Source organism: Hyperolius riggenbachi, chromosome 8, assembly GCF_040937935.1.
Source record: "Hyperolius riggenbachi isolate aHypRig1 chromosome 8, aHypRig1.pri, whole genome shotgun sequence".
Lineage (NCBI taxonomy): Eukaryota > Metazoa > Chordata > Amphibia > Anura > Hyperoliidae > Hyperolius > Hyperolius riggenbachi.
In genome coordinates, this window is record NC_090653.1 from 266,081,206 (window position 1) to 266,109,008 (window position 27,803).

General features: G+C 44.5%; 1 protein-coding gene across 1 annotated transcript in view; it reads left to right on the forward strand.

Moving 5' to 3' along the window:
* GRIPAP1 (GRIP1 associated protein 1) overlaps positions 1–27,803 on the forward strand; it is a 255,468-nt gene that overhangs the window by 77,742 nt on the left and 149,923 nt on the right. Inside the window, exons 12-21 of the mRNA XM_068248000.1 lie at positions 3,541–3,572; positions 5,814–5,861; positions 5,957–6,056; positions 9,033–9,110; positions 9,265–9,357; positions 11,396–11,530; positions 15,741–15,836; positions 19,030–19,242; positions 23,561–23,674; positions 25,230–25,307. Of these exons, the coding sequence (XP_068104101.1) occupies positions 3,541–3,572; positions 5,814–5,861; positions 5,957–6,056; positions 9,033–9,110; positions 9,265–9,357; positions 11,396–11,530; positions 15,741–15,836; positions 19,030–19,242; positions 23,561–23,674; positions 25,230–25,307 (987 nt within the window). The remainder of the gene's footprint in view (positions 1–3,540; positions 3,573–5,813; positions 5,862–5,956; positions 6,057–9,032; positions 9,111–9,264; positions 9,358–11,395; positions 11,531–15,740; positions 15,837–19,029; positions 19,243–23,560; positions 23,675–25,229; positions 25,308–27,803) is intronic.

The following is a 27,803-nucleotide window of genomic DNA, read 5'->3' on the forward strand; positions in this document are numbered from 1 at the left end:
ACCACCCGGAGGACGGAGGGGAAACTGCAGCGCTGGATCCCAGGGAGGTGAGTAAGTGCAGGGGCTGCTGCAGACTCTCACGTAGTATGATTTTTATTTTCATGCTTTTAGGCTCTAAAAGCACATGAAAAAATTGTACCGCTTTTAGACCCTAAAATCAGAAGGAATCCTACCGCCAGGGAGGTTCAAGAAAAATGTCAGCCTCCATATCCCTCTCACTTCAGGTTCCCTTTAAGGAAGAAACCTCCCTTTTGAGATTCTGCTCCACTCTGACATGATGACATCACACAGTTTCTGCAGGTTTGTCTGCTGCATGCTCATGCTACGAACCTCTCGTATTACCGCATTTCAAACCACCCCCAGCCTAGACAGCTGACACAAGGCAGGTTTGCAGCTTAGATGCCTGCTGTTGTTATCAGATTCTGACCCCCAGCATTTGAGTACGTCAGCAAAAACTGAGAGTTTTCAGACCAGGCGAAGTTTGTCCTAGTTTGTCTCCACTTTCTGTTTTTGGCGGAAGAGTGGTGCACAATGTGGTGGAGGAGGTTGCACATCCTGAGATGATTTTCTGATCATCCTGTTTGTAAACAGTGGATGTGTTGACATTGTAGCCTTTTTGTCAGCTTGAATGTTTTTCATTTTTTCTGAATGAAAGTAAATCCGAGGTGAGAGTGATATGGAAGCTGCCATTTTTTTTTTTTTTTTGCTTTTAAACAATACCAGTTGTCTTGGGAATCCTGTTGATTTTCTGGCATCAGTAGTGTCTGAATCACACAATTGAAACAACCATGCAGCGGATGCATATTATATCGGCGCCGCTCAGTTTGGCGTGGGGAGAGCCGAATGACAGCTTTCTCCACTGCCGCTAAACTCACAGGCGGCGTTAAATACTATTATCCCTCCGAGTTGTCGCAACTCGGTGGGAGATGTAATTCGGGGTCTGGCAGTCGCCATAGCTCCGAATTACCGCTACGCAGGGCGCGCATCATAGTATTGCTGCTATGACGGCACCCAGTTTTGGCTCTCAGAGCCGCGCGCCGAAATGAACTGATCCGCCATGCAGCACATGCAGTCATATTTGAGTCAGAACATCCGATCTGCATGCTTGTTCAGGATCTATGGCTAAAGGTATTAGAGACACAGGATCAGGGGGGATAGCAAGGCAACCTGCATTGTTTAAAGAGACACTGGAGTGAAAAAAAAAATGATATAATGATTTGTATGTGTAGTACAGCTAACAAATAAAACATTAGGAGCAGAGACATAAGTCTAATATTGTTTCCAGTGCAGGAAGAGTTTAGAAACTCCAGTTGTTATCTATTCAAAAGAGCCATTGCGCTCCACGACTTTCAAAGTTGCAGAGAGCTCTGTCTTCTGAAGCTTGTTATCTCAACTGTCAGTCACTGTATTGTTTTTTTTTTTTCCTGCAGAGGACAGTTCAAAAGTTCACAAGCCTGCTTTGTAAAATCATTCAGAATGCTGAGTAGTGTGTAAACTGCAAATATTAGAGAATGTATGCAATCTAATAAAAAAAAAATACAACTGAAAATAAAAATATGAGAATATTTTCTTTGCTACTAATGTTCTAGTAATTATCAGTACTACACAACCAATTAATTCTATCAATTTTTTTCACTTCAGTGTCGCTTTAATAGAAAATAAATATGGCAGCCTCCATATCACTCACACCTTAGGTTCCCTTTAAAGGACACCCAAAGTGACATGTGACATGATGAGATAGGCATGTGTTTGTACAGTGCCTAGCACACAAATAATTGTGCTGTGTTCCTTTTTTTCTTTCTCTGCCTGAAAGAGTTAAATATCAGGTATGTAAGTGGCTTACTCAGTCCTGACTCAGACACGAAGTGACTAAAGTGTGACCCTCCCTGATAAAAAAAAACTCTCCTTTTTTTTTTTTTACCTCTTTCTTGCTCTTAGCAGCCAATTTCTGCTAGGAAAGTGTTTTATAGTTGGAATTTCTTATCAGTGAGGGTCACACTGTAGTCACTACCTGAGTTAGGACTGAGGCAGCCACTTACATGCCAGATATTTAACTCTTTCAAGCAGAGAAAGAAAAAAAGGAACACAGCATAGTTATTTGTGTGCTCGGCACTGTACATACACAGGTCTATCTCATAATGTCACATGTCACTTTGGGTATCCTTTAACTCTAGAGATTGCTACATAATGTTTTTTTCTGAGCATTCTAGAAGGTCAGCAGTTGTTGAATTTCTCATACTTGCTCTTCTGACAACGACACAGCCAAAATGACTGAAATAACATTGTGGTGTTTGATGTAAGCATTAACTGAAGCTCCTGACCTGTATCTGCTGTTGCCATTTCATTGGCTGGTTAGATAATTGCATGAGTAAGCAGCTGTATTGGTGTTCCTAATAAAGTGAGTGTGTGTTTATCGTTGGGGCATTAAAGGACCACTCCCACGAATCAATAAATTTTTAACCATCCAACAGTATATATATATATATATAAATATATATATATATATATATATATATATATATATATATATATATATATATATAGTATATATATGAGTCTTGCTGTGTCATTTTTTTTTAATTTTGTGATGTCCCTTTAATTTACTGTTTGCCACTGAAATCGGAGTCCGTCAGTCCCTTGCATAACGTTGACGGACTTTTGTATCTAATAAACATTGCAGGGGGAGCCTTTGCAGGGTTTGGTAGAAAAAAGACGAGATGGTTTTGCCCTGCAATCCCAACTGTGAAGGATCATTGCGCTCGTGCTTACCCCTCAGCAGTAGCCGTTATTTAGAAGGACCCCTCCGCAGGCTTTTAGGGTGGCAGCTGTCAGCGCAGACTTTGCTGCGTAATGAGCCGCTCTCCCTCTACCTTGATTCGCCTGCGGGTCTGCCAATGCCAATGAGGATGTGTAGAGGGGCTGAGTGACTGCGGTGGCAGAGTCAGTATGGGCTTCCCTCTGTCTATCGCCGCGGCTCACGTCCTTATGACGTGCGGCGTAATGAGCGCAGAGCTCGCTCTGCTGTACTGACAGAGCGTACAGCTTCTGTCTTTCGCCACGCCTCCAGCCCTGATGACGTCGTCATTGGCAGACCCGCAGGCGAATCAAGATAGAGGGAGAGCGGCTCATTGCGCAGCAAAGTCTGCGCTGACAGCTGCCTCCCTAAAAGCCTGCGGAGGGTTCCTTCTAAATAATGACTACTGCTGAGGGGTAAGCACGAGCGCAATGATCCTTCACAGTTGGGATTGCAGGGCAAAACCATCTCATCTTTTTTCTACCAAACCCTGCAAAGGCTCCCCCTGCAATGTTTATTAGATACAAAAGTCCGTCAACGTTATGCAAGGGACTGACGGACTCCGATTTCAGTGGCAAACAGTAAATTAAAGGGACATCACAAAATAAAAAAAAAATGACACAGCAAGGCTCATATATACTATATATCTGTTGGATGGTTAAAAATGTATTGATTCATGGGAGTGGTCCTTTAAGCCTGCAGTATATTCACCCAGACATAATTCTGCTGTCCTCATTCTCTAACAGGTGTCTGAAAAGCTGAAGAAGAAACATGACAGGTAAATCATCTTTATTGATAAGCCAATAACTGTAAATTAACTTGGATGGCAGTTCTCTCAGTACAGGGAATGGTAGAAATCTGCCTGATCAGAACCAACCTTCTGCTGACAGAGCTGAATTTCATTGATTTATAAATGAGACAAAGAGATGTTTATTTGGCAAGGTTAAAGCAGGTCTAAACGAAATACAACCACCCAGCGTATACAGGAGTAGCGAGTCTTAACCCTGAGACTGCCAGCGATATTTTTTTTTCTTTTACAAAAGTGCCAGATATGTTTGTATTGTGTTTATTAAATGTTTTGCCAAAATCTGTGTGTACCAAAGTCCACATTAGTCAGTAGGATTATTACTAAAGAGTAATTTAAGTGGGGGGAAAAAATCTGTTTAAAGAGTCTCTGAAGTCTCTTTTTTCCCCCCTGATTTTCTCATATAGTCCTGTTAAGTGTTAATGCCTAAGTGAAATCGCCGCATCACCACGGCAGATGACAGATTTATTGCTGAGGATTAGCCCTGCAAAGCTCCCGGGCTCACAGGGCTTCAATTCCTCAATGAGGCAGAGCTTTAGGCTGTAGCTCTGCCTCCTCCGCAGTTAATCTCTGCGGATCGCCGCCTCTCCCCACCTCTCTGTCTTCTTTCACTTAGAGGGGCGGAGACAGGGCCGGCCCGCTCATGAGGCGGGGTGAAACTTTTGCCTCAGACGGCAAAGTTCTAGGGGCGGCATCCGCCCGTGCGGGGGTGCCGGCCGCCGAGCTGGAGGGGTAGCTGGCAGGACGGGGGTATTGGGCCTAGCGGTGGGGAGGGGGGTCGGACCCCCCCCCTCCCTCGCCTGGGTTTCCCGATCTGTTCTCCCCTCCAGCTTTAAATGTAGCGTAAGCAGCGACAGACAGTAAGAGGCACGGGCGTGGGATCACTCACCTCTTCCTCGTTCCAGCGTGCGCTCCACTGACGTCACTTCCTGCAACGCCGCCCACTGTATTGTACGTGGCCAGCATTGCAGGAAGTGACGTCAGTGGAGCACACGTTGGAACGAGGAAGGTGAGTGATCCCCCGCCCGTGCCTCTTACTGTCTGTCGGCTGCTTACGCTACATTTAAAGCTGGAGGGGAGCGCAGATCGGGGGTCCCAGGCGAGGGAGGGGGGGGGGTCCGACCCCCCTCCCCACCGCTAGACCCGATACCCCCGTCCTGCCAGCTACCCCTCCAGCTCAGCGGCCCCCCACGGGGGGGGGGGGGGGGATGCGGGTATGGCGTCGGCAGTTTTTTCAAAGCTTGCCTCAGGCGGCAAAAAGTATAGGGCCGGCCCTGGGCGGAGAGGAGGCGGAGAGGAGGCGGAGGCCCACGGAGATTGATTGTGGAGAGGCAGAGCTACAGCTGAAAGCACTGCCTCTCCAGGAAGAAAAGCCCTGCGAGCCAGGGCAGCATGATCTGTGACCTGCAAAGTCGTGGAACTTTGCAGGTCGCTTTCTCTATATTAAATCACCCATCTGCCGCGGGGATGCTGCGATTTCACTTAGGCATTAACTCTTAAAGGGGAACTGAAGAGAGGTATATGGAGGCTGTCATGTTTATTTCCTTTTAATCAATACCAGTTGCCTGGCAGCCCTGCTGATCCTCTGCCTCTAATACCATTTTCATAGCCCCTGAACAAGCATTCAGCAGATCAGGTGTTTCAGTGGTTCAGACTAAGTCAGATCTGACAAGACTAGCTGAATGCTTGTTTCTGGTTTTATTCAGATACTACTGCAGAGAAATAGACCAGCAGGGCTGCCAGGCAACTGGTATTGATTAAAAGGAAATAAACATGACCGCCTCCATATACCTCTCTCTTCAGTTCTCCTTTAACAGGATGATATGAGCAAAATGGAAAAAAAGAGGCTTCAGTGTCTCTTTAACTTACCTGGGGCTTCTTGCAGCCTCCTGCAGTCTTCCTGTGCCCGCACTGTCCTGTCGCAACCCTCCAACAAGCAGCAGCGACCCTCTCAAAGCTGGCCAGCAGGAGGCTAATGAGCATGCACGGATCTGAGCTACAGACACAATGATCATGAGGCATGAGGCTAGAGGAGGCCTCAGGCAAGTACAAACACTTCTTATTACATCATCTCTGATACACTTTGAAATAGCTCTGTCACAGAAATCACAGTTTGCTGTGCAGTAAGGAAATCCCAGTGACTTCTTAGGATGTACAAGAGAGAGAGGATGTATTTTGGGCATTATTTACTTTTTATGACTCTCTTCCTGACAGTTACCTGCGGCTGCAGACAGACAAGGAAGCTCTGTACAATGACAGCAGGTGGGTGCCGAGTAATGTGCTCCTGGGTCAGCTGACTCCCCTTTCCCACCATCACTTGCTCACTCTATTCTGTTTTCAATCTCTCTGCAAACAAGAACGAAAATTGAAGAGATCCAGCTGAGAAAGGAGGAAGAGCTGAAATCCTTTACGTTGCGGAACCAGAAGCTCCAGCAGGATCACCAGGGGGCACTACAGGTGAGTGCTGGCTGCATTGCCACTGCTGTTCAACCAATAGGGCTAGAGCATGATGGGAGTTCAGCTCTCCTACAGAAAGTCTCCAAATGGAGGAACTGTGGCCAGTTTAGTCTGCCAAGAGGTACTTCCTTTGCCTTTGAAGCATGAGGTCATGAGTTGTTCTCCTGGGTCAGAAAAAAAACAAAAACAAGTGAAAATAACGTTCTGAATAATATTACTTTTTTTTTTTTTTTTTTCAAATTAGTTTGTCCATTGTTAACAAACTTCCTCACCCCAATTTGCAATTTTAATGTTAGCACAGGAAGCTGTCAGGTGTCCGGGGGCTGGATACCAATATACAGCAATACATGGCTATACGACGAATACACTTTGATTGCAGCACAGGATATACAGGGGTTGGACAAAATAATAGAAATGCCTAACATTTTGGCATCATAATCTTTGAACATGTTTTAAGCAATCAAAACTTGACCTGTTAAATTTTTTTGTTTATTTTTATTTGATATGTTTAATTAAAATAATTGTTTTTTACAGATATTTAAACCAAAGTTGGTTATAATTTATAAAAATGGCAGATCTCTAAGACTTTCAAAGAGGCCAAATTGTTGGTGCTCGTATGGCAGACACTACTGTAACAGAAACTGCCCGAATGCTTGGCATTTCAAGAGGTACTGTCTCAAAAGTAATGACTGCCTTTGAAAGAGAAGGAAAAATATCCTCAGCAAAGCACAGTTCTGTTTGAAAGTCGAAGTTGTCTGAGAGAGACCGCCGGACTCTAAATCGAATGGTTAGAAAAGCTCGCAAGACCACAGCTACTAAAATCAGTGCAGAGCTGAATGAACACCTACAGAGCCCAGTTTCCACAAAAACTGTTCGTCGTGAGCACAAATCTGGATTCCATGGAAGAACTGCAATTAGAAAACCTCTGCTCTCAATGACAAATGTTGCAAAGCGTTTAGAGTGGTGTAGAAACCACCAGAATTGGTCCCTCGAGCAGTGGAAAATGTGATTTTTCTCTGACGAATCATTGTTTACCTTGTTTCCGACCTCCGGCCGAGTGTACGTTTGGAGACAGCCGAAAGAAGCATTTCATCCAGACTGCCATCTCCCAACCGTAAAACATGTCGGGGTTCTGTAATGATCTGGGATGCTATTTCTTGGAAATCCGCCGGGCCAATGATTTCCCTTCATAGAAGAATTAACAGCCGGAATTTTGGAGCGACCAAGTTCATCCTATGGTTCAAGAACTCTTTCTGGAGGGGAATGCCATCTTTCAAGATGATAATGCCCGAATCCATACAGCTAGAATTGTTAAAGAATGGCACGAGGAACATTCTAATGAAGTTTAGCATCTCATCTGGCCACCACAATCCCCAGACATCAACATTATTGAGCTTTTATGGTTGTTCTTAGAGATTCAATTAAGAAGTCGATTTTCGCCGCCATCGTCTCTAAAAGAACTAAAGGGTGTTTTAACTGAAGAATGGCCTAAAATTCCTTTGGAAACAATTCACAATTTGTATGAATTAATACCTCAGAGAATTGAGGCTGTAATTGCCGCAAAAGGTGGACCTACGCCATATTAAAATATATTTTGTTGATTTTCAAGGTGTTTCCATTATTTTGTCCAACCCCTGTATATACAATACAATACAATAACATTTCTATAGTGCTTTTCTCCCATAGGACTCAAAGTGCTTAGGCTCTCAATCTCAGATTCAGAAATTGGTAGTAGGATGAGGTATTCACACAACAAAAGTTATATTTCTGCAAATGCCAAACTGAACAGGTGCGTTTTCAGTCTGGATTTAAACACGTCCAGGGATGGAGCTGTCCTGATATGTTGAGGGAAGGAGTTCCAGAACGTAGGGGCAGCATGACAGAAGGCTCTGGGACCAAAAGTTTCCAACTGGACTCTGGGTATGACTAGATTATTAGAACCTGTGGATCTGAGAATGTGGGGATTGCTACGTAGCTTTAATGTCTTTCATGTAACCAGGGCCTAGATTATTCAGGGATTTAAATGTCAGTAGACCGATCTTGAATAGGACCCTCCATTCTATAGGTAGCCAGTGAAGGGAGTGCAGGACTGGCGTTATGTGGCAGTGACGGGGTTGGTTAGCAGTCTGGCAGCAGTATTCTGTATCAGCTGTAGGCGGTACAAGACCTTTTTTGGAAGGCCAGTGTAGAGAGCATTACAGTAATCCAGTCAGGATGTGATGAAGGCATGGACTAAGGTTGGCAGATCTTCTGGGGGGGATGAGGTGCTTGATTTTTGCAATGTTCTTTAGGTGAAAATAGGATGATTTCACCACAGCAGAGATTTGAGTTCTGAAGTTGAAATCCCCATCAATTAGAACTCCCAGGCTACGCACATGATCAGAGCTGTGTAGATCCGTGCCTCCTATTCCCAGTGGTGAAGACTGCAAGTTAAGCTGTTTTGTTATCATGCTCTGCCCTCCAATCAGAAGGACTTCAGTTTTGTCTGCATTTAGTTTCAGCCAGTTGTCATTCATCCATTGCTGTAGTTCACGTAAGCAGACGTTTGTAGTTAGAGTTGGGTCTGTCACACCAGGCTTGAAGGAAAGATATAGTTGGGTATCGTCTGCATAGCAGTGGTATGTCAGGCCATGTTTTTGGATTTGTTTTCCAAGCGGTAACATGTAAATCGTGAAAAGCAGGGGAGAGAGAGGATTGAGCCCTGGGGCACCCCATACTTAAGTGATACAGGGGTGGACAGTGTCACTCCCCATGATGCAGGGTGGGGTTGGGGCCACATGGTGCCTGCAATTAATGTAAGGACCACTAGGTCCACCAGGGAATACTGTGAGAGGATGGAGGAGAATTTTCACCAGAAATAAAGGACGGGCGGGTTAATTTTTCCCCGGGACCCCATCACAGCTCGAACCAGCCTTGCTAAGGGACAGCGTGCATGTTTTTAGAATCATGCGTAAAAATTGCTCTCTGTCTTCACAGAATTGTACTGACTTGAAGGAGCAGATTCAAAGCCTGAAGCAAGATCATGAACGGGCATTGCAGGGTCTCCAAGAACAAGTAGGTTTTATTGTGATATTTTTTTTTTGTCTAGTTACTTCCTGTTTGTTTTGCTGCTCACTAAACTGTGTACTCTCTCCTGCTTCTCCCTTCCTGTCACATGACCTGTCCTTGTCCCTGCTCCTTCCTGCTCCTGCCACCCATTCCCGTCTAGGTGGCGTGGCAGAGTGCGGCGAGCCAGGAGCAGGTGGACAGCATTCTATCTGAGAACGATGCCCTGCGTACCAACCTGGCTGCCCTGGAACAGGTAGATTGAAATCAGCTAGTCACGCCAATCATTGATCTCACCATTTCCCTGCTCTCATCTGTGCAAAATGGACACCTTTGCACATCTTTGGCAGCCATTTTGTCACCTGTTTTAAAATGTAACCATGCTGGGGTCACTTCAAGGGTTTGTGCTGAGGTTGCGTCATGTGATTGGTCACTTTAGAAATAACTGGCTACATTTCCGTAAATATTGCTTTTTAACAATTCTTGCATCCCTGTGTGCTATAAAACATGCTGTGTTATTTTTTTCATTGGAATAACATCTGTGAAGCTCGCGGTGGGTGATGAAGTTTCTTTGGGCTGCACAAACGAGCATGCAATACGCAATGTCATAACCATGTCCCCTTGTAGCAACTAAGTTTTTGCCTCCCAGGAAAGTGAACTACCAATGGCAATAATACAGAGAAGGTCATCCATAAGTCACAGTGGAGGGTGGTAATAAAATATAGCAACTTTATTGGTAATGCATCATGAACAGGCTTACGCGTATCGGGCAGGTAATGGGCCCTTAGTCACAGTCAGCACGGTGGTGTAGTGGTTAGCGCTCTCACCTTGCAGCGCTGGGTTCCTGGTTCATAGCCAGGTCAACATCTGCTAGGAGTTTGTATGTTCTCCCTGTGCCCGTGTGGGTTTCCTCCGGGCACTCCGGTTTCCTCCCACATACCGAAAACATACAGATAAGTTAATTGGCTTCCCCTTAAAAATTGGCCCTAGACTACAATACGTAAACAATACATATATAGACATATGACTATGGTAGGGACTAGATTGTGAGCTCCTCTGAGGGACAGTTGATCACAAGACTTTATATACTCTGTACAGCGCTGCGGCAGATGTTGGCGCTATATAAATGCTAAATAATAATTATAATAGTCCTGGGCCCACAAATCTTGTGTGTATAGTGTTCCCCCATAATTGCCAACCTCCCCTGTAGTGATCCACCTGTTTGGCTTCCTGTCCTCAGATTTATTTTGCTCTTGCAAAAACATTGAAGTTTCTCCAGTTGGGTGCCCCTTGAGCATCTCCACCCTCCCCTCTCCTCCTTGTTTTAATACTGTGTTTATGGGCCATTGTAGGTGGCAGAGGGCTTAATGCCTGTTAACATAGAAATGCTCACATTACCCATGTTCTGCGGGACACACTATTTGTGCAACTCAGCTGGCATTAGTTCTGATAATATTGCCGTGCACAGCCTGCACATTCCATTATTGGTCAATCCGTGCATAAGGCTCAGAAGATGCATCAAGAGAAGGATACATTTTGACCCAAGGCAAGGTAGTAATTTTGGCTGCTTTTTATGGTCCTCTTGGTAAACTGAGGTGGGAGAAGGCCAGAGAGGCTAGCATTTGACCAATTTCTCCCCGACACTTGCTTAGGTTGCTTTGCGGATGCTTTGTCGCTCCACTTTAGAGGACCACAGAAAGTATTACGCAATAACATAATAATAACACGCATACACAAAAATAGCTTTATTGGTATTACCAAGATACATACAAGTGTTGGTAAAGCAAAGAGAAATGGGGTGAGTCCAGGGAGTTTGGGGGTAGGATAGAGGTATAATAGGTAAGCGGTGTGTGGACATTTTTAGGTTTAAAGTTCATTTATTCTGCTCTGTCTGTGGCATGCTGTGGCATAGTGTGCAGAGATTGTCACTGTGGATTCCTCCTCTCAGTCTGTGGCATGCTGTGACATAGTGTGCAGCCATTGTCACTGTGGATTCCTCCTCTCAGTCTGTGGCATGCTGTGACATAATGTGCAGCAATTGTCACTGTGGATTACTCTTCTTTCAGTAGAATGCAGAGTTTTCTCTCATCTTCTAATGAGTGAAAATGTGGAATAGGTCCATCAGTTTCCTAAAGAAAGTCTCCCTGGTTGCCATTTGGGTATCTCTCTCTCTGATCTCTGAGAGAATGAGGGGACCTGCCATTACGCTTCATGTGACCCTGCAGGGCAGACCTCATGTCACGAAGGTGGAATTCCATATGGATGAGTTTATGAATCTCATTTTATCTGTGCAGATTCAGACGTCCAGAACTCAGGAGCTGAGCCTGTTGCGGGACCAGAGCGCAGCTCTAGCTGCCGACCTCCAGCAGCTGCAGAATGAGAAGGAGGCTCTGTTACAGCAGAAGGACGACATGAAGACCCAGCTGCAGGTGGGACATCACACATGATGCATTTGTAAAATTTAAAATACATATTTATAAAAAGTACCGTATATTCCGGCGTATAAGACGACCCCCAACTTTTCCAGTTAAAATATATATTTTGGCATACACCCTATAAGACTACCCCTCTTGACTCTTGGACATTTGTGTACTGTATTGTATGTACTGGTGCTATACTGTATAAACAGGTACAGATACTGGTGCTGTACTGTATGTGGTACCCAGTATACAACAACCAGCCAATCATGGCAAGCAATGTACCTTACCGGTGATTGGCTGGTTGTTGTATACAAAGTCTGCTTGGATTGGTCAGCTATCCCTGTCTCCAAGACTATCAGAGCGGTAGCACAAACATGCCTCTTTCACCCGTCTAGCCCGCCCTTGTATACTATTACCTCCTTCTCTGCCTCTCAGATCTCTCAGATGCACGCCTGTGCCGCTTCTCTGCAGTCCTCAGGAGTGAGATCTGAGAGGCAGAGAAGAAGGTACGGTAATAGGATACAAGAGCGGGGCAGACGGGTGAAAGAGGTGTGTTTTCTGGGCACAGCGCCGTTCTCTCTCTGTTATCCATACCCGGACGCCTGCAGCTTGCTCCACCCTTCACTTACACCTCCCCAGTGAGGTGCCTCCCCTCACCTCGTCATCGGGACCGCGTTAAGTCACTTCATTTTTTGAGCTCCTCTCCACCATATGCGGCAATCGCAGATTCTCCAGTCTGGCTCGGTAGTTTCAGCACCCGCCCCATAAGATGACCCCCTGACTTTTGAGAAGATTTTCCTGGGTTAAAAAGTAGTCTTATATGCCAGAATATACAGTAAATTTCTCCCTCAGTTCAAATCACCATAAATTACTTTTTCACCTAGGTTGTTATCCCTTACAGTAAGCATTAAAAATCTGACAGGTTGTGGACTGGTATATCTCCTCATGAGGGATTTTCAGTATTTTATTCTCTACAAAAGTTCTCATTGGAAAGGATCTGTACAAATATGTTGAACGGTCTCCCTGCTTATTTGCACAATATTTTGGCATTTGGACTGAGCAACTGCAGTTTAGTGAGTTATTTTGAAAATAAAGAAAACGCAGAGAATCACCCAGACGGACTAGTCCAAAATCTGTCAGATTGTCAGTGGCAGCGAGATAGGAAAAAAAGTAATTTATAGTGCATTTTACTCTAGAACACATGTACATTTTATTCATATACTTAAACGTACATTTTAAAGGATACCCGAGGTGACATGTGACATGATGAGATAGACATGTGTATGTACAGTGCATAGCACACAAATAACTATGCTGTGTTCCTTTTTTTCTTTCTCTGCCTGAAAGAGTTAAACATCAGGTATGTAAGTGGCAGTTCCTGTCTGGGTCAGACTACAGTGTGACCCTCACTGCTAAGAAATTACAACTATAAAACACTTTCCTAGCAGAAAATGTCTTCTGAGAGCAGGAAAGAGTTAAAAAGGTCAATAGTTTGTAGATTTAGCTCTGTATACGTCAATGAATGTGTCATTGAGCAAAATCAATAAAACAGTAAATACTTAAAAAGTAGATTTAAATATAAAATAAATCTGGGGAATATCTTAACTAATTTTTAGGAGAAGGATAGATACAATTCTTTATGTCATTAGTTTATTTTCACCTCGGGTGTCCTTTAAATGTTGTTAATTTATTTGCGATAGTGAGGAACTTTAACCCAGGATTGAACGTCATCCCAATCAGTAGCTGATACCCCCCTTTCCCAGAAGAAATCTTTACCTTTTCTCAGATAGATTATCAGAGGTGTTTGTATGGCTGATATTGTGGTGAAACCCCTCCCACAGTGTGATGTCAGGGCCAAGGTCCTGACAGTTTGCTGTCTTTGAATCTTGTTGCATTGTGGGAAATAACAGTTTTTTTCCAACTGACAAGCAAGCAACATGTCCCTCTGTGCATAGAACTCTCGGTAACAAACATTAAGCACAGATCACCTGGCAGAACTAAAGGTGTCACCCCACCAGTGATACATTTCAGAATGTAAATCTGGGTGAGGAAAGATTTTACAATGTGCAAACACTGAATAAATAATCTATACATGAATATTGTAAACAATAAGCAGTTTTATCCATTGTTCTATTCACTACAGTTCCTCTTTAACCTTCCTGGCGGTAAGCCCGAGCTGAGCTCGGGCTATGCCACGCAGGAAGATATCTCAGCCCCTGGTGGGGCGATTGCCTCCATTCAAAATGCTGTACGCGCAGCTAGCACTTTGCTAGCCGCGCGTACAGCTCGATCGCCGCCGCTCTGCGGCGATCGCCCGTACGCAGCGGCGCAAGAGGGCCCCCGCCAGAGCCCTGCGCTGCCCGGACCAATGAGTTCCGGGCAGCGCTATGGGCTGGATCGGAGGTGTCTGACGTCAGAACGTTGGCTGACGTCCATGACGTCATTCCGATCGTCGCCATGGCGACAGGAGAAGCCAAACAGGAGAACGCGTTATATACGCATTCCCCTGTTTGCTATTGATGCCGGCGACGATCGCACTAGAGGGACTCATGCGCCCTCTAGTGGTGTTTCATGTAGCTACCACTCTGGTAGCTTTACATGAAACACAAAAAAAAAAAAAAAAAAAAAAAAAAAAGGATTTTTGCCAATTTGGCAAAAAAAAATTAACCGCCAGGGAGGTTAAGGCTTGCCTTATACTGGCAGCACATGAATGGTACACTCCAGGAAACGTTGAACGTGTGAAAAGAGGCAGACTGTCGTATTTCGTTTCTAGACCAGATGATTGAACGATAAGTTACCTAGTTGGACTACTCATACCTCCCAAATTTTTGAGATAAGAAAGAGGGACACTCAAACCATGCCCCTGCCTCACCCCTAATCATGCCCCTGTAACACATACCATAAATATTCCATAAGAAAATTATGTAGTATTATTATTCAAACCACACTGGTCCTTTCTATCCTGGTTTATTTTCCTTCACATTAACATATGAAAATAAGGAGTATAGCAATTTAAAGGATGGGAATAAAGTTTAGAGTCAATTAAACACATTTTTTTCAGTAGAAGAATACATATACTTATATAGATCTGTACATCAGTCCTGAAAGAGGGACAAATGAGGAAGAAAGAGGGGCAGTGGGACTGGGTTCCCAAAGAGGGACTGTCCCTCCTAAAGAGTTGGGAGATATGGAACTACAGATGGTCCAAATTTTAAAGCAAGCCTTAACTGAAAATAAACTTATGATATAACTATATGTGTTTTAGTAATCTGAAAATGAAAATACGAGACCCAAGGAAACTTCTAAGGGCTGAATTTCTAAGACTGAATTCTAAACTGTAGCCATGTCAGTGTGTCGTAAAATCTGCTTCATTCAGCTGCAAAACTAAAAGTAGTAGTAGCTGTTTGACTGATAACAAGGAAAGGGTGTAAAGTTCAGTCACATGACCTGGAGATCTGTGCACAAATTCTAGAGCTGCCAGCAGACTAGGACAGGGAAATGCCTTCCCAATCTGTACAGAGCCACCCCCTGACCTCACCCATCTCCTCCCTCTGCTCTCTCATATAGATGGGGCCAGCTCTGTGTTCACAAGAAAATCCCCCTCAGATCATTATCTGATCAGAGAGGGATCTATCTGATTGATTTCCTCCACACACTACACACAGATTGTCAGTAGCTTCTGGCATGAAATTGATGGAAAATCTGTGTTCTTAATTGACTGACCCGCAGTCTAGACACCCCCAGGCCGTGTAGTGGGTAGGGGCACCGAAGCTTCTCTCAACTGTCCCTAGCGCTTTCTCCTGTGTCTTCTCTCCATCGCCGGAGATTCTTTCTGCCTCTTCACTCCCAGGAAGCTGTGTATACCTAGACTAGACACTAGAGGCCAAACACTCCATGACGCATACCTTACGTGACAACTAGAGGCCTCTAGTATTTAGCCCCTAGTATTTGTCATGTGAGACAAAGCTCCCCAGGAGTGAAGATAGAAAGAAGCCCCAGCGGTGAAGAGAACGGGAGGAAGTGCCAGAGGATAGGTCAGAGAAACTCCGCTGCTGCATTGGTTGGGCCAAAATCAGACGCTGTAAGCAACCCACTGCCAACCTGCTGCTGATCATGCAAAATCTTCCATCTGGCGCAGTGGCCAAAAACTATAAATTTTGGTGGAAAATGGGAAACGTTTACATGAATGGCAACCTTTGTGCAATCATGTTTCCTCCAGGAAGCCAACCGTGCCCACGGCCGTCTCCTGGAGCAGCTGCAAGAGCAGAAACAGGAAATCCAGCAGTTACAGCAGGATCTGGACGAAGCCAGAAAGGTGGGTGCTCCTTAAAGAAGAACTCCGCTAGAATAACTATGTGAATAAGAATTTATGGACGTGCTTTTATTGTATATTATGCTAACCTGCTTTATTCTTATACAGTCAGCAACATGTACTCCATATCTTCTCGTATTTTGCTTCTTGATCTCTGTGCTTCAGTTAAACAGAATCACACATGGTTCTTTATCATCTTCCAATCTCAGCCCCTGATGAGTCATTCATGACGAAACGCATAGGGCTTCACATTACACTGAAGAAATGTTTGTGCCGGCCTGATAAATGTTTATCACAGATTTTCATTGAGAGCATAATTTCACTTTAAAGCACACCTGATGTGAGGGAGATATGGAGGCTGTCATGTTTATTTCCTTTTAAGCAATGCCAATTGCCTGGTTGTCCTGCTGATCCTCTGGTCTCTAAAGGTAGCCATACACTGGTCGATTTGCTATCAGATGCGACCAACAGATAGATCCCTCTCTGATCGAATCTGATCGGAGAGGGATCGTATGGCCACCTTACTGCAAACAGATTGTGAACCGATTTCAGCCTGAAACTGTTCACAATCTGTTGTGGTGGTGCTGCCGCCGCTCCCCCCCCCCCCCCCCCGCATACATTACCTGCTCCGCTGGCGCGACTGCCCCAGGTCACCGCTGCTCTGTCTCTGCGCTGGTCTGGTCTCCGGCATGCTTCACTTCTTCCTGCCCGGCAGGAAGTTTAAACAGTAGAGGGCGCTCTACTGGTTAAACTTCCTGCCGGGCAGGAAGAAGTGAAGGCTTGCCGGACCCGGAGACCAGAGCGGAGACGGAGCAGCGGTGACCGGGGGCAGTCGCGCCAGCGGAGCAGGTAATGTATTGCCGCTCTATTGCGTAGGTCGTCGGGCACTCGAACGTTGCTATCGACGGTAATTTTCCGCACGGAGCGATCGACGGGATCGGACGAAATGGATCGAAATTCGGCGTGTAGCGGGAACGATGTGACAGCAGATTCGATCCCAGTGATCGAATCTGCTGTCGATCTGGCGGGAATCGGCCTAGTGTATGGCCAGCTTAATACTTTTCGCCATTGACCATGAAGAAGCATGGCGATGTTTGACTGAAGTCTGCATGCTTGTTTCTGGTGTGTGATCCAGACACTACTGATGCATGAAAGATCAGCAGGACTGCCAGGCAACTGGCATTGTTTAAAAGGAAAGAAGTATGGCAGCCTCCATATCTCTCTCACTTCAGGTGTCCTTTAATAACTTTAGAGTGAGTCTGAAGTGAATTAAAAAACAAACAAACCAAATACTTACATAAGGAGAGGGAAGGCTCTGGGACCTATAGAGTCTTTCCATTCCTCTCACGGTTCCAATGCTTGCTCACAGGTTAGCAGTCTCCAACCGATGGGTCAGAGACTGCTCTCTGCTGCTATGGGAGGCTTCAAAAATCTTTAGGAGCCCAAGTGCTCCCAAAGACGAGCCACTCGGTTCTGCACATGCGCGAACACGCTCTCTTACACACTCGCACATGCGCAGTACAGAGCAGCCTGTCTTCAGGAGCACTAGGGCTCCCGAAAACTTGAAATGCCTCATGTGGTGGGAGAGTTGAACAGGGGAGCCAGCGCTGGAACGCAAGGACCGTGAACGAGGACCAAGAATGAGAGGGCTTTATAGGACCCAGGGCCTTCCCTCTCCTTAGGTGAGTATATCTTTTTTTTTTTTTTTTTTTTTTTTTTTTTTTTTTACTTCAGATTCTCTTTAAGGTGGCCATACACTTGATACTATAATTTAATCAAATGTACTAGAAATCAGTGCCGCAAATGATTCCTGATGGACCGATTTTCAGCAACAAATCAGTTAATGTGGTCATTTGTGCAGGATGTAAATTTTGTTCTATTGCCGGCAGGTCGGGAGCATATCGCTGGTGGCGTATGATTTGACAAGCACCAAAGCTTCTTTTACCTTTGCGCGGAATGGTTTCAATCTCTTCTTTCCCTGCCGGGTGCTCCTTCCTCTCTCTTCACTTATGAGTCCTGGGGTGCTTCTATGATGTAACAAATGCTTAAAGGGAACCAGAGATGAACAATTCACACAAAATAAACATACCAGTTGATAGCTTGTAAAGAATAAATGCTCTACCTAATAATTTCGCCGCTCTGGTGTGCCTTTTTGAGTGCTTTTTATCCATTATTGCTCCAGGAAATATCCAATATGGCCGCCGGCTCATATCCCTTCTGCTTCCAGGTTATGAGGTGTTCTGGATGTGCTGTCTAGCCTCTATGATACTATAAACAAGCAGGGCTGCTGCAGCATTTCATCTGTGTGCTTTCAACTTCATATTCTGGTATGCTGTGTGGCTGCCTGTAGGAAGTGTCTCTCATAGTAATGAAACTGCATACAGTAGATAATAATGATGACAGAGCACACCGATCACACAGCCACACTTGTCTGTTTCAGAGATTTTTCCTGCAGCAGCAGCCCCTCCCATGTCATCAGAGCTCTCAGTATGTAAAGCAGGAAATCTGATCCAGGAGGGGGAAGGCTTGGGCTTGAAAAGACTCCACAAAAGAGTGACTCAGCTATAATGATTCCAGGTCAAACCTAGACTGACTCAGTCAGAGATTCTTATCACAGCTGATTATAAACAGATTAAGCAGAGAAGATTTAAACTAAAAACAAGCTAAGTGTTTACTGTCATGTTCCCACTGATAAATGTAATAAAATACATGAGAGTGCTTCGTCTCTGGTTCTCTTTAAGGCCAAATACTAGATGCCTCTATTGATCACCGTAAGTATTACAGTGCCCCCTAGTGCTTGCTCTCTATAACATGTGTTATGTCACCCAAGCACCCTGGACTCAGGAGTGAAGAAGAGAGGAAGGAGCAGGAGGTGGGGGAGAGGACACTGGAACTGCGCTACAGACAGGCGAGAGCAGCAACCACTACACTGCACGGCCTGGGGGGGTTGTTAAGGTGGGCCTGGGAGACCCAGCAGGCATGTACAGGTTTTCAATAGATTTCATGCTGAAAACGAATGAAAATCTGTGTGGAGGGATTCATTCAGGTAGATCCCTCTCTGATCAGATAATGATTGGAGAGGAATCTATCTGTTGGCCATATAAGCCAGTGTATGGCTCCTTCTGGTGGAAGCCCCCTTCAGCAGTTTGACCTCTTGGCCGTCCGATTGTTTGACCTGGTCTCCATCTTTCCACAGAGTGCAGACAAGCGGAAAGGCATGCTGGACGAGATGGCCATCGAGATGCAGCAGGAGAAAACACGGCACAAGGAAGAGGTGGGGAACATTAAGCTCCAGCACGAGAAGGAGGTTCTGAGCATTCGGGCCAAATACGAAAAAGAGCTGCGAGAACTCCATGAGGAAAAGAACCGAGGAGAGGAGGAGCTGAGGGTGCAGCTAAGAGATGAGAAGGTGAGGCTGCCAGGACTTCCGGACAGGAGAGGCCAGCCTCCTCCAATAATAGAAACCTTAGCGAGCATCAAAGACCGCAGCTTGCCAACCTTTATTGCTGGTTTCCGGTAATATTCACAGCAGGATCTTGTGGAGTTCCGCCAAGATTCACTTCCATAGATCTGCTGCTTTTTATAGATGCTGAATTCCTGGGGAGGACACAAGCTGAGTGTCAGTGGGAAATATCCATGTCTATAGATTCAGCACCAGCGCCGCATTGCACTGCTTTTTACACTCTACCTCACAGTTGTCAAACTTAAGGTACATGGGCCGAATGTGGCCCCCTGAGAGCTTCAAATGTAAGAAATAAAAGCTTTCCCGAGCTGGGGAGAACACCAGTGACAGGGTTTCTAGTTGAAACACTAAGTTTAAGCTGGGGTACAGCAACAACCCACGGGACCACCCAGTGAAATTAGCATGGTCCCCCTGTTTAGACCCAGTGGCTGGTAAATACACACACACACACACACACACACACACACACACACACACACACACACACACACACACACACACACACACACACACACACACACACACACACACACACACACACACACACACCCACCCCCCTACACACACCCACCCCCACACACAATCCCCCTACAACATCTCCCCACAGAGCAGAGTAGTGGAGCAATGTAAAATCTACCTGCTCCAGTGAGGCGTCTTTACTCTTCTGTTACTTCTGGCAGCTGCACGCTATGTGCTTCCATACCTCCTTCCCTGATCATGTGACAAGTCTCAGGAGCCTGAGGTATGCAGTATATATAGAGCATGTGGCTATCAGGAAGTTCAGAGGAGACACAAAGCAGCACTGGAGCAGGAAAATATTAAACTGCTCTACTTCGCTACTCTGCAGAAGGGGAGGCCCAGGCCCCTCACGGTTGCCATAGTTAAACCACTTATTTTAAGATTTTTCTTTAATTTTAACGCTTAGTAAACAATTCGCCCTGCAACTTAGGCTACGTTTTAGATTTTTGTGATTAAGTTTGACACCTCTGCCCTACCATGTGCATAAGTTTTTTGCTAGCAACACAAGATGCCATTTCCCGTCCAATCCACGGGTAATCAAACGGTAAGTTGTATTGAGTGTACGTGTCCAATCTGCTTCCGGTCGATAAACGGATCGATTTTCCGATGATAACTTTTTTAAATCCATTTATTGATCAGGTCAGAAATAAACATCCAATTCCCGTCAATCGGACTGGAAGTTGTTCCCAGCATTACTTGCAAATAAGGCAGTGCCAGAGGTTTTTCTCTCAACCACTGAAAGTATACACGAAACATCGCCAAGTTAAAAAAGTACCGTATATAATTGCCTAAGAAGAGAAAGCCTCTGGATTCTATAGAGCAGTGATGACTAACCTTGGCACTCCAGCTGTGACAAAACTACAAATCCCATCATGCCTCTGTCTCCCCGAGTTATGCTTACAGCTGTCAGAGTATTGCAATGCCTCATGGGACTTGTAGTTCCACCACAGCTGGAATGCCAAGGTTAGCCATCACTGCTATAGAGGCTTCCCATGCCATCCTCCGGTCCCCTGTTGCCGAGCGCAGACCCCTGCAGATTACTGACAAGCGCTTGTTGGTAATCCCATCAGGGCCGTGCTCCTCGTCAGTCATGGGCACAGCCATACTGCGCCTGTACGAGTACTGCAGTGCCTGTGCAGTAAGCCGGAGCCGCATGTGCATGAATAGTGCGCAGGAGGGTCCCGGCAGGCATGCGCAAAAGACCCCAACTGAGCCAGTTACCGGGGTAGATTGCGACTGAATGGCAGACCGTGGGAGGGCTGTGAGGGAATGCTTAGATAGATAGAATCTCCTATATTATACGGTATACCCCCCATTTAAACCCCTTAACGACGAGAGATTGCCATGGCCTGTCAGAGGGGAAGTTTTGGCACACGATCAATCAGGCGGGTATTGGCACCAGACTGGCCAATCACAGCCGCCTGCTGCTCCTTTTGCTAACTGGTGCAGGCATTACCAGGGCACCATTATTGGGCCAATCACTGCTCTCGATCAGTAGCAGGGACCAATCTGGTGATGGAGTTATACTGTAGCATGCCTCGATAATATAGTGACACCTCAGCTGCTTATCATAATCATAGGGAAGGGTGGCAAGGACAGGGATGTGTGGATGAGGTATGTGGGCCAAGAAGGCAGACAGGAGAGCGGAGAGGAGGCGGGCGCCAGATGGCCCAAACTGTTTGTCCAAATGCCGCCTTCTAGATTTTGCTGCCTGAATCATGAGATTCAGGTGGCTTCATAGTAGGGTCCGCTCCTGACACACAAGCACTAAGACTCGGATGTGACTGCAGCTACTTATATGCACTATTTGTTATTGGTACTCCACCGTGAATAAATATTCAACCATTGCTTCAAATCCAGCAGTGCCATACATTCTTTCCATTCCACATAATTTGTACATACCCTTACTTTCTGGTACTTAGCTTGCAACGAGAACGACAAGCTACATCCCACCGAGTGCAGCCCTGCTTGCACACAGCCCCGCCAATAGCTTCAGTGCCGCCACAATTTATCTCCTTTCATTGCACAAAAATATCTAAAATTCGCTAATTTTTACAGCTTAGCTGTATGATCCCATGATCAGCACTGCTCACTCCTGGGTGCAGTGACTGGCAGTCTCCATCATGCTCCCACTGGAGCCTAGTGTACTGACCCTTTCCGCTGGACATCCCCCTCTCCCTTTGTGCCATTGGGTGGGGTGAAGTGCCAGCTCAGCCACATCCAGAGTCAGCCCCAAACTGTCGCCTGAGCCCCGGTCCCCACGTGTGTGTGTGTATGAACTCTTGCACAGGACACAAGGAAAACCGAGAGAAATACACCCTGTGTGTTTTTAGAGAGAAGAGCCTGTCTAATTCACCCTCATCTGTGACTAATCACACGTGTAATTTGCACTCTGAGCTGTGTCGGCACACAAATTTGTCAGTCTCGGCAGATTCAGCTGATATGTAAACGCAGGATGTGAACCCTTTCGTCTGCTTTCATGAAAGCAGGAAGTAGACACACTTCAGATTTATGGCAGGAGTTCTGTAAGCTGTGACAAAGATATGTTTATCTTTAAAGGTTATTATGCTGTTGCTTATCTTTAGGGCAGAGAGGATGTTCTGAGTTCAGATCCGCTTTAAAGTGCACCCGAACTCTTGCACAGGAGAGAAGGAAAACAGAGAAAAATGCACCCTGTATGTACTAGTTTAGCCTGTTTAATCCCTCCTCATCTGTGACCAATCACCAGTTGTAATTTGATCTCTTAACTGTCAGGCAGAGAGCTCACTTGTAAACACAGGATGTTCACGCTATCTCTGCTTCCATGAAAGCAGGATGTAGACACACTGAAGATGTATTGCAGGATTTGTATTAGCTGTAACAAAGATGTTTTTTCTTTTAAAGGTTATTATGCTGTTGCTTATCTTTTAAAGCATAGGAAGTTCTGAGTTCAGGTGCACTTTAAAGCGGTATCATCACCATAAAAATCAAATTTCAATAGCAACTGGTCTGAGTGTATTAAGTGATAAAGATGCTAAGCCTGCATTCAAAACTTTCAAAACTTTTTCTGCTGTTATGATTTGGAGTTATCACATACTTAAGGAACACTGGCCCTTTAGTAGTTGTGCCAAAGAATTGCATGCTGGGGGTTCTTTTTATCTATAATCTATTCCTCCTCTTCCCCTTATTTCCCTGCCCAGCTGCTTATCTGAAACCTGATCTCCTGCTCATTTGTGTTTACAAGCAATGCTGAGGCGACTCAGCGATTGGAGGAGACAAGAAAAAAAGTAAAGGGCAGAAATGACATCAGGAGTTAGCCTTAACTGTGGGCAAAAGACATGGCCCCCACCAGGAACAGAATTCTCGTAATTTACTATATAACATTCACTGAAATCAAAACGTGGACAGTATAATACATGTGTTATGTAAGTAGATCAAGTATTTATCTACTTATATATGTGTTTTTCCCTGGCATAGTATGGCTGATCCTACTGCTTAAAATGCAAAAAAACAAAGAAATGATTTTGCACTGAACTCAGTGAAAACAACAGACAATGGATGTGCTGCTTTGAGAGCTACCAGCAGAGATGGAGGCAATTAAGCTAGTTGTAAAAACAGAAAGTACCTTTTTATGTGTTAATTATCTGCCTTCTTGTTTGCTCTGTAACAAGTCTTCAGTTTCTGATTGGCTGAAAGGTTTTATACCATGTTGGAGACTTGGAGCATCCAGCTGCACATGTGGACTTAATGTTCTCTGTATTGTCAGGCTCGCTGCAGGGAGCTGGAAGGCTTACAGCAGACTACAGAGGAGCTGCGATTACAGATTCAGTCACTAGAGGGCACCAAAGGATGGTTTGAGCGACGTCTGAAAGAGGCTGAAGTGAGTGCGGTGCTTCTATTATTATTAATATTATTATTATTATTGATTTATAAATCACCAAAATGTTCCCTGCCGCTGTACAAAGTAAGAAACAAACAGGGGGTACATAATAATACAGACAATGGTATATACCAATATACGATATACAGAAATGGCAATTACAGTGAATAAATGTTTAAAGAGGAGCTTCAGCCTAAACAAACATACTGTCATTAAGTTACATTAGTTATGTTAATTAGAATAGATAGGTAATATAATCTCTTACCCGCCCTGTTTTAAAAGAACAGGCAAATGTTTGATTTAATGGGGGAAGCCATCTTTTTTGTTGAAAGGAGGCGACAGCCAGCATGAGACACAGTTCCAACTGTCCTGTGTGCTGATCACCCCTCCCAGTTGTTAGGCAACGTGAATAACAACATAGAAAATCCCATCATGCTTTGCACAGCATCAGGGAAAAAAAGCCCTGGCAGTTTTCTTTGATGGGTGGAGCTTAGCTAAAAATGCAGCTAAAAATGATGCTTTGGTAAGAAAAACCAAGTTCTGATGCTGTGAAACTGTTAAAGAAACACCAAGCCTTTCCAGTTCTGCTGAGTAGATTTTTAGTCCGGAGGTTCACTTTAACAAATTCCAAGAGACAAAAGGTGCGAGAGCCCTGCCCTTGCGAGCTTACAATCTAAAGGAATAATGGGGGAAGGGAAGGGGGAACAGAGGTGGGATAGTATACAATAATCATACCTAGAGGCAGTGTGTTTTAAGGATATCAAGGAGTGCAACTTAGCCTTAGGTCAAAGGGGAAACGGCCTAAAGTAGTGTATAATTGTCGGAACAAGTGAGTTTTGAGGGAGTGTTTAAAGGGTTGGATAGTGACGGATGTGTTGTGGGAGGGCATTCCAGAGGAGGGGTGAAGCGCATGATAAATCTTATATATATAAATGCGAGGAGGCAATTCTAGAGGAAGACAAAAGAAGATCATGTGCAGATCTGAGATTGCGGCCAGGGTCCCTTTTAAGAGTTTGAAATGGATCCTTTGGTTAATTGGCAGCCAGTGAAGAGCTTGACAGAGAGGAGCAGCAGAGGAAGACCAAGAAGACAGATGAATGAGACGAGCAGCCGAATTCAGCACAGATTATAGGGGTGCCAGTCTGTTAGTTGGTGGTCCACAACGTAGTATGGTACAATAGTCCAGATGAGGTATTATAAGAGCATGTATTAACATTTTAGTTGTATCTTTACTGAGAAAAGGTCGGATGTGAGATGTTTTTGAGTTGGAGATGGCAGGAGCTGGTCAAGGAGTGAACATGAGGAATAAAAGAGAGAGAGGAGTCGAATATTACCCATTATATTACCCCTAAGTACCGTGCTTTGGGAACTGAAGTTATAGGGGTGTTGTTAACATTTATTGTTATATCAGCAGAGAGGTGAACTGAGGTGGTGGAAAGATGATTAGTTCTGTTTTACTCATATTATTACTTCCATGTCAGTATTTGATGAGGCTTTCTTGTTTGGGTCTTTCTATCTGCCGGGCTTTTGTTTCTAATGCTGGGTCTTTTTGCAGGAGACCATGGAGAAGAATCAGCTGCTGCATAAGGAAGACTTGGCTAAACTACAAGAACAGCACTCCTCTGATCTCCGAGTAAGTCTGGCCTCATGGCCTCTGGAGGCATGGCAAAGCACTCTGGGAAGTGTTGTGCAGTTTTAGTTATACCGTATGTTCCTTTTGTTGGCTAGCATAGCTGAGTGTCAGAAAACTTTTTATATGCATTTGTAGTGAACTGCACATCTCTACCTTGATTACATTGATGAGCTCCACAGTAACTTAATCAGTGGCACTGTATAGAATAAGAAACAGTTGTGGAGGTGAAATAAGTGGTATGTGACATAAATGTGGGGTATGTAATAGTAAGAAGGTGATATAGTAAACAACATACAACCGCGACTAACACAGACATTGTCTTTCTTACTACACATTCAGCAATTTCAAGAAACTGTAGTAACGGGAACCTTGTTAGGGAGAAAGGAAGGCTGTATGCCTGGAAGCTTGATTTCTTGTTTCAGAGTCTGCAAAGAGCGGACCTTGGTTGGGGTTGAAGGGAATGACCAGTGGTGTAGCTAAGGAGCTGTGGGCCCCGATGCAAGTTTTACAATAGGGCCCCCCAAGCACTCTATACATAACAATTGATACGGCGCACCAAAACCTACCAATGGCAACTACAGTGTCAGAGGTGCAAGAAGAGGATGGGGAACAGTTTGTTAATGATTACCATTATTCAAAGTATCTATAGAAGTGATTATTATGAGCACAGGACCAATAGGAATCTAATATTGTAGTTGAGGGAGGGCCCTTTGGGGCCCCTCTGGCCCAAGGGCCCCGATGTGGTCGCAGCCTCTGCAACCCCTATTGCTACGCCCCTGGGAATGACCTTGGTTAAATTGTAAGCTTGCCTGAAAAGGTAAGTTCTAAAGATGCACTTAAAAGTTTTTTCAAGGGTTGGATAGTGTTAATGTGTTCAGGAAGAGAAATCCAGAGAAGAAAATAAGCGGGAGAAGTCTTGTACATGTGGAGCGGAACAGGATTTTGCTGAAGGAGCAAATCTAAAAAAGATCAAGTGCTCCATAATGCATTATCAATAGGTGATTTTAATCGCAAATTTAAAAGTTCTACTTAGAAAATGTAGAATGTCAATTCGCTCATCAGCGGTACAGTCCACCGCTACACACTTATGCAGGTTGGCAACAACGCGCTGTGGCCAGCAGCGCGTTCTCCGATATCCGGGGAAGCCGTCTCGCGGTCGGTGTGGGCATGGCTGTGTGTTTAGCGTGCGTATGGCGTCATTACGTGTTTCGGCGCTCTGCGCCTTCGTCAGATGATGCCCATACGCACTACACGCTAGTTAAATCCATCCTGGCGGCCGTAGTCATGGCTACGTGGGTGGAACTCTGTGTATTAAAAAAACTTTATTGAAAAATGAACAATTTGTTGGCGTACATAAGGAAATCAGTACGCTTGTCATACAAGTGCTGTACTTGGATTAAAAATATTAGAATTTAAATGGTCAACAGAAAAATACATAATTTAGTATACTTGGGTGGAAACATAAAAAAAATATATATATATATATATATATATATATATATATATATATATATATATATATATATATATATATATATATATATAAAAACACGAAAGGATAAAAAGTAGAACGTAATGCGCTGGCTCACAGCGCGCTGTAAAGAAGTATCTATCAAAGAATAACATCAAAATAATAAAATCTTGATTCAAAAATATAAATTAAAAAACTCTTTGTATAAAAGATACAAAAAATAGTCAGAACATGGTTTAAAACAGCTATTATGAGTACCAATCAGATTCAATCATTCCTAACAACCCTCAAATATGCAAGAAATTATATAATACAACAGGGCGCATATTCCTCCTCTAAAGGCCGGAATGATGGGAATAAATGATATAAAAGTATAGAAAATATATGATATACATACATATATTGCATATATTTTCCATCATATATATATATATATATATAGCATATATTTTCTATCCTTTTATACCATTTATTCCCATCATTCCGGCCTTTAGAGGAGGAATATGCGCCCTGTTGTATTATATAATTTCTTGCATATTTGAGGGTTGTTAGGAATGATTGAATCTGATTGTATGACAAGCGTACTTGTATGACAAGCGTACTGATTTCCTTATGTACGCCAACAAATTGTTCATTTTTCAATAAAGTTTTTTTAATACACAGAGTTCCACCCACGTAGCCATGACTACGGCCGCCAGGATGGATTTAACTAGCGTGTAGTGCGTATGGGCATCATCTGACGAAGGCGCAGAGCGCCGAAACGTGTAATGACGCCATACGCACGCTAAACACACAGCCACGCCCACACCGACCGCGAGGCGGCTTCCCTGGATATCGGAGAATGCGCTGCTGGCCACAGCGCGTTGTTGCCAACCTGCATAAGTGTGTAGCGGTGGACTGTACCGCTGATGAGCGAATTGACATTCTACATTTTGTAAGTAGAACTTTTAAATTTGCGCTAGCCTCCCTGGCGTTCTATTAAGATCGCCAGGGAGGCTGCGGGAGGGGTTTTTTTTTAATAAAAA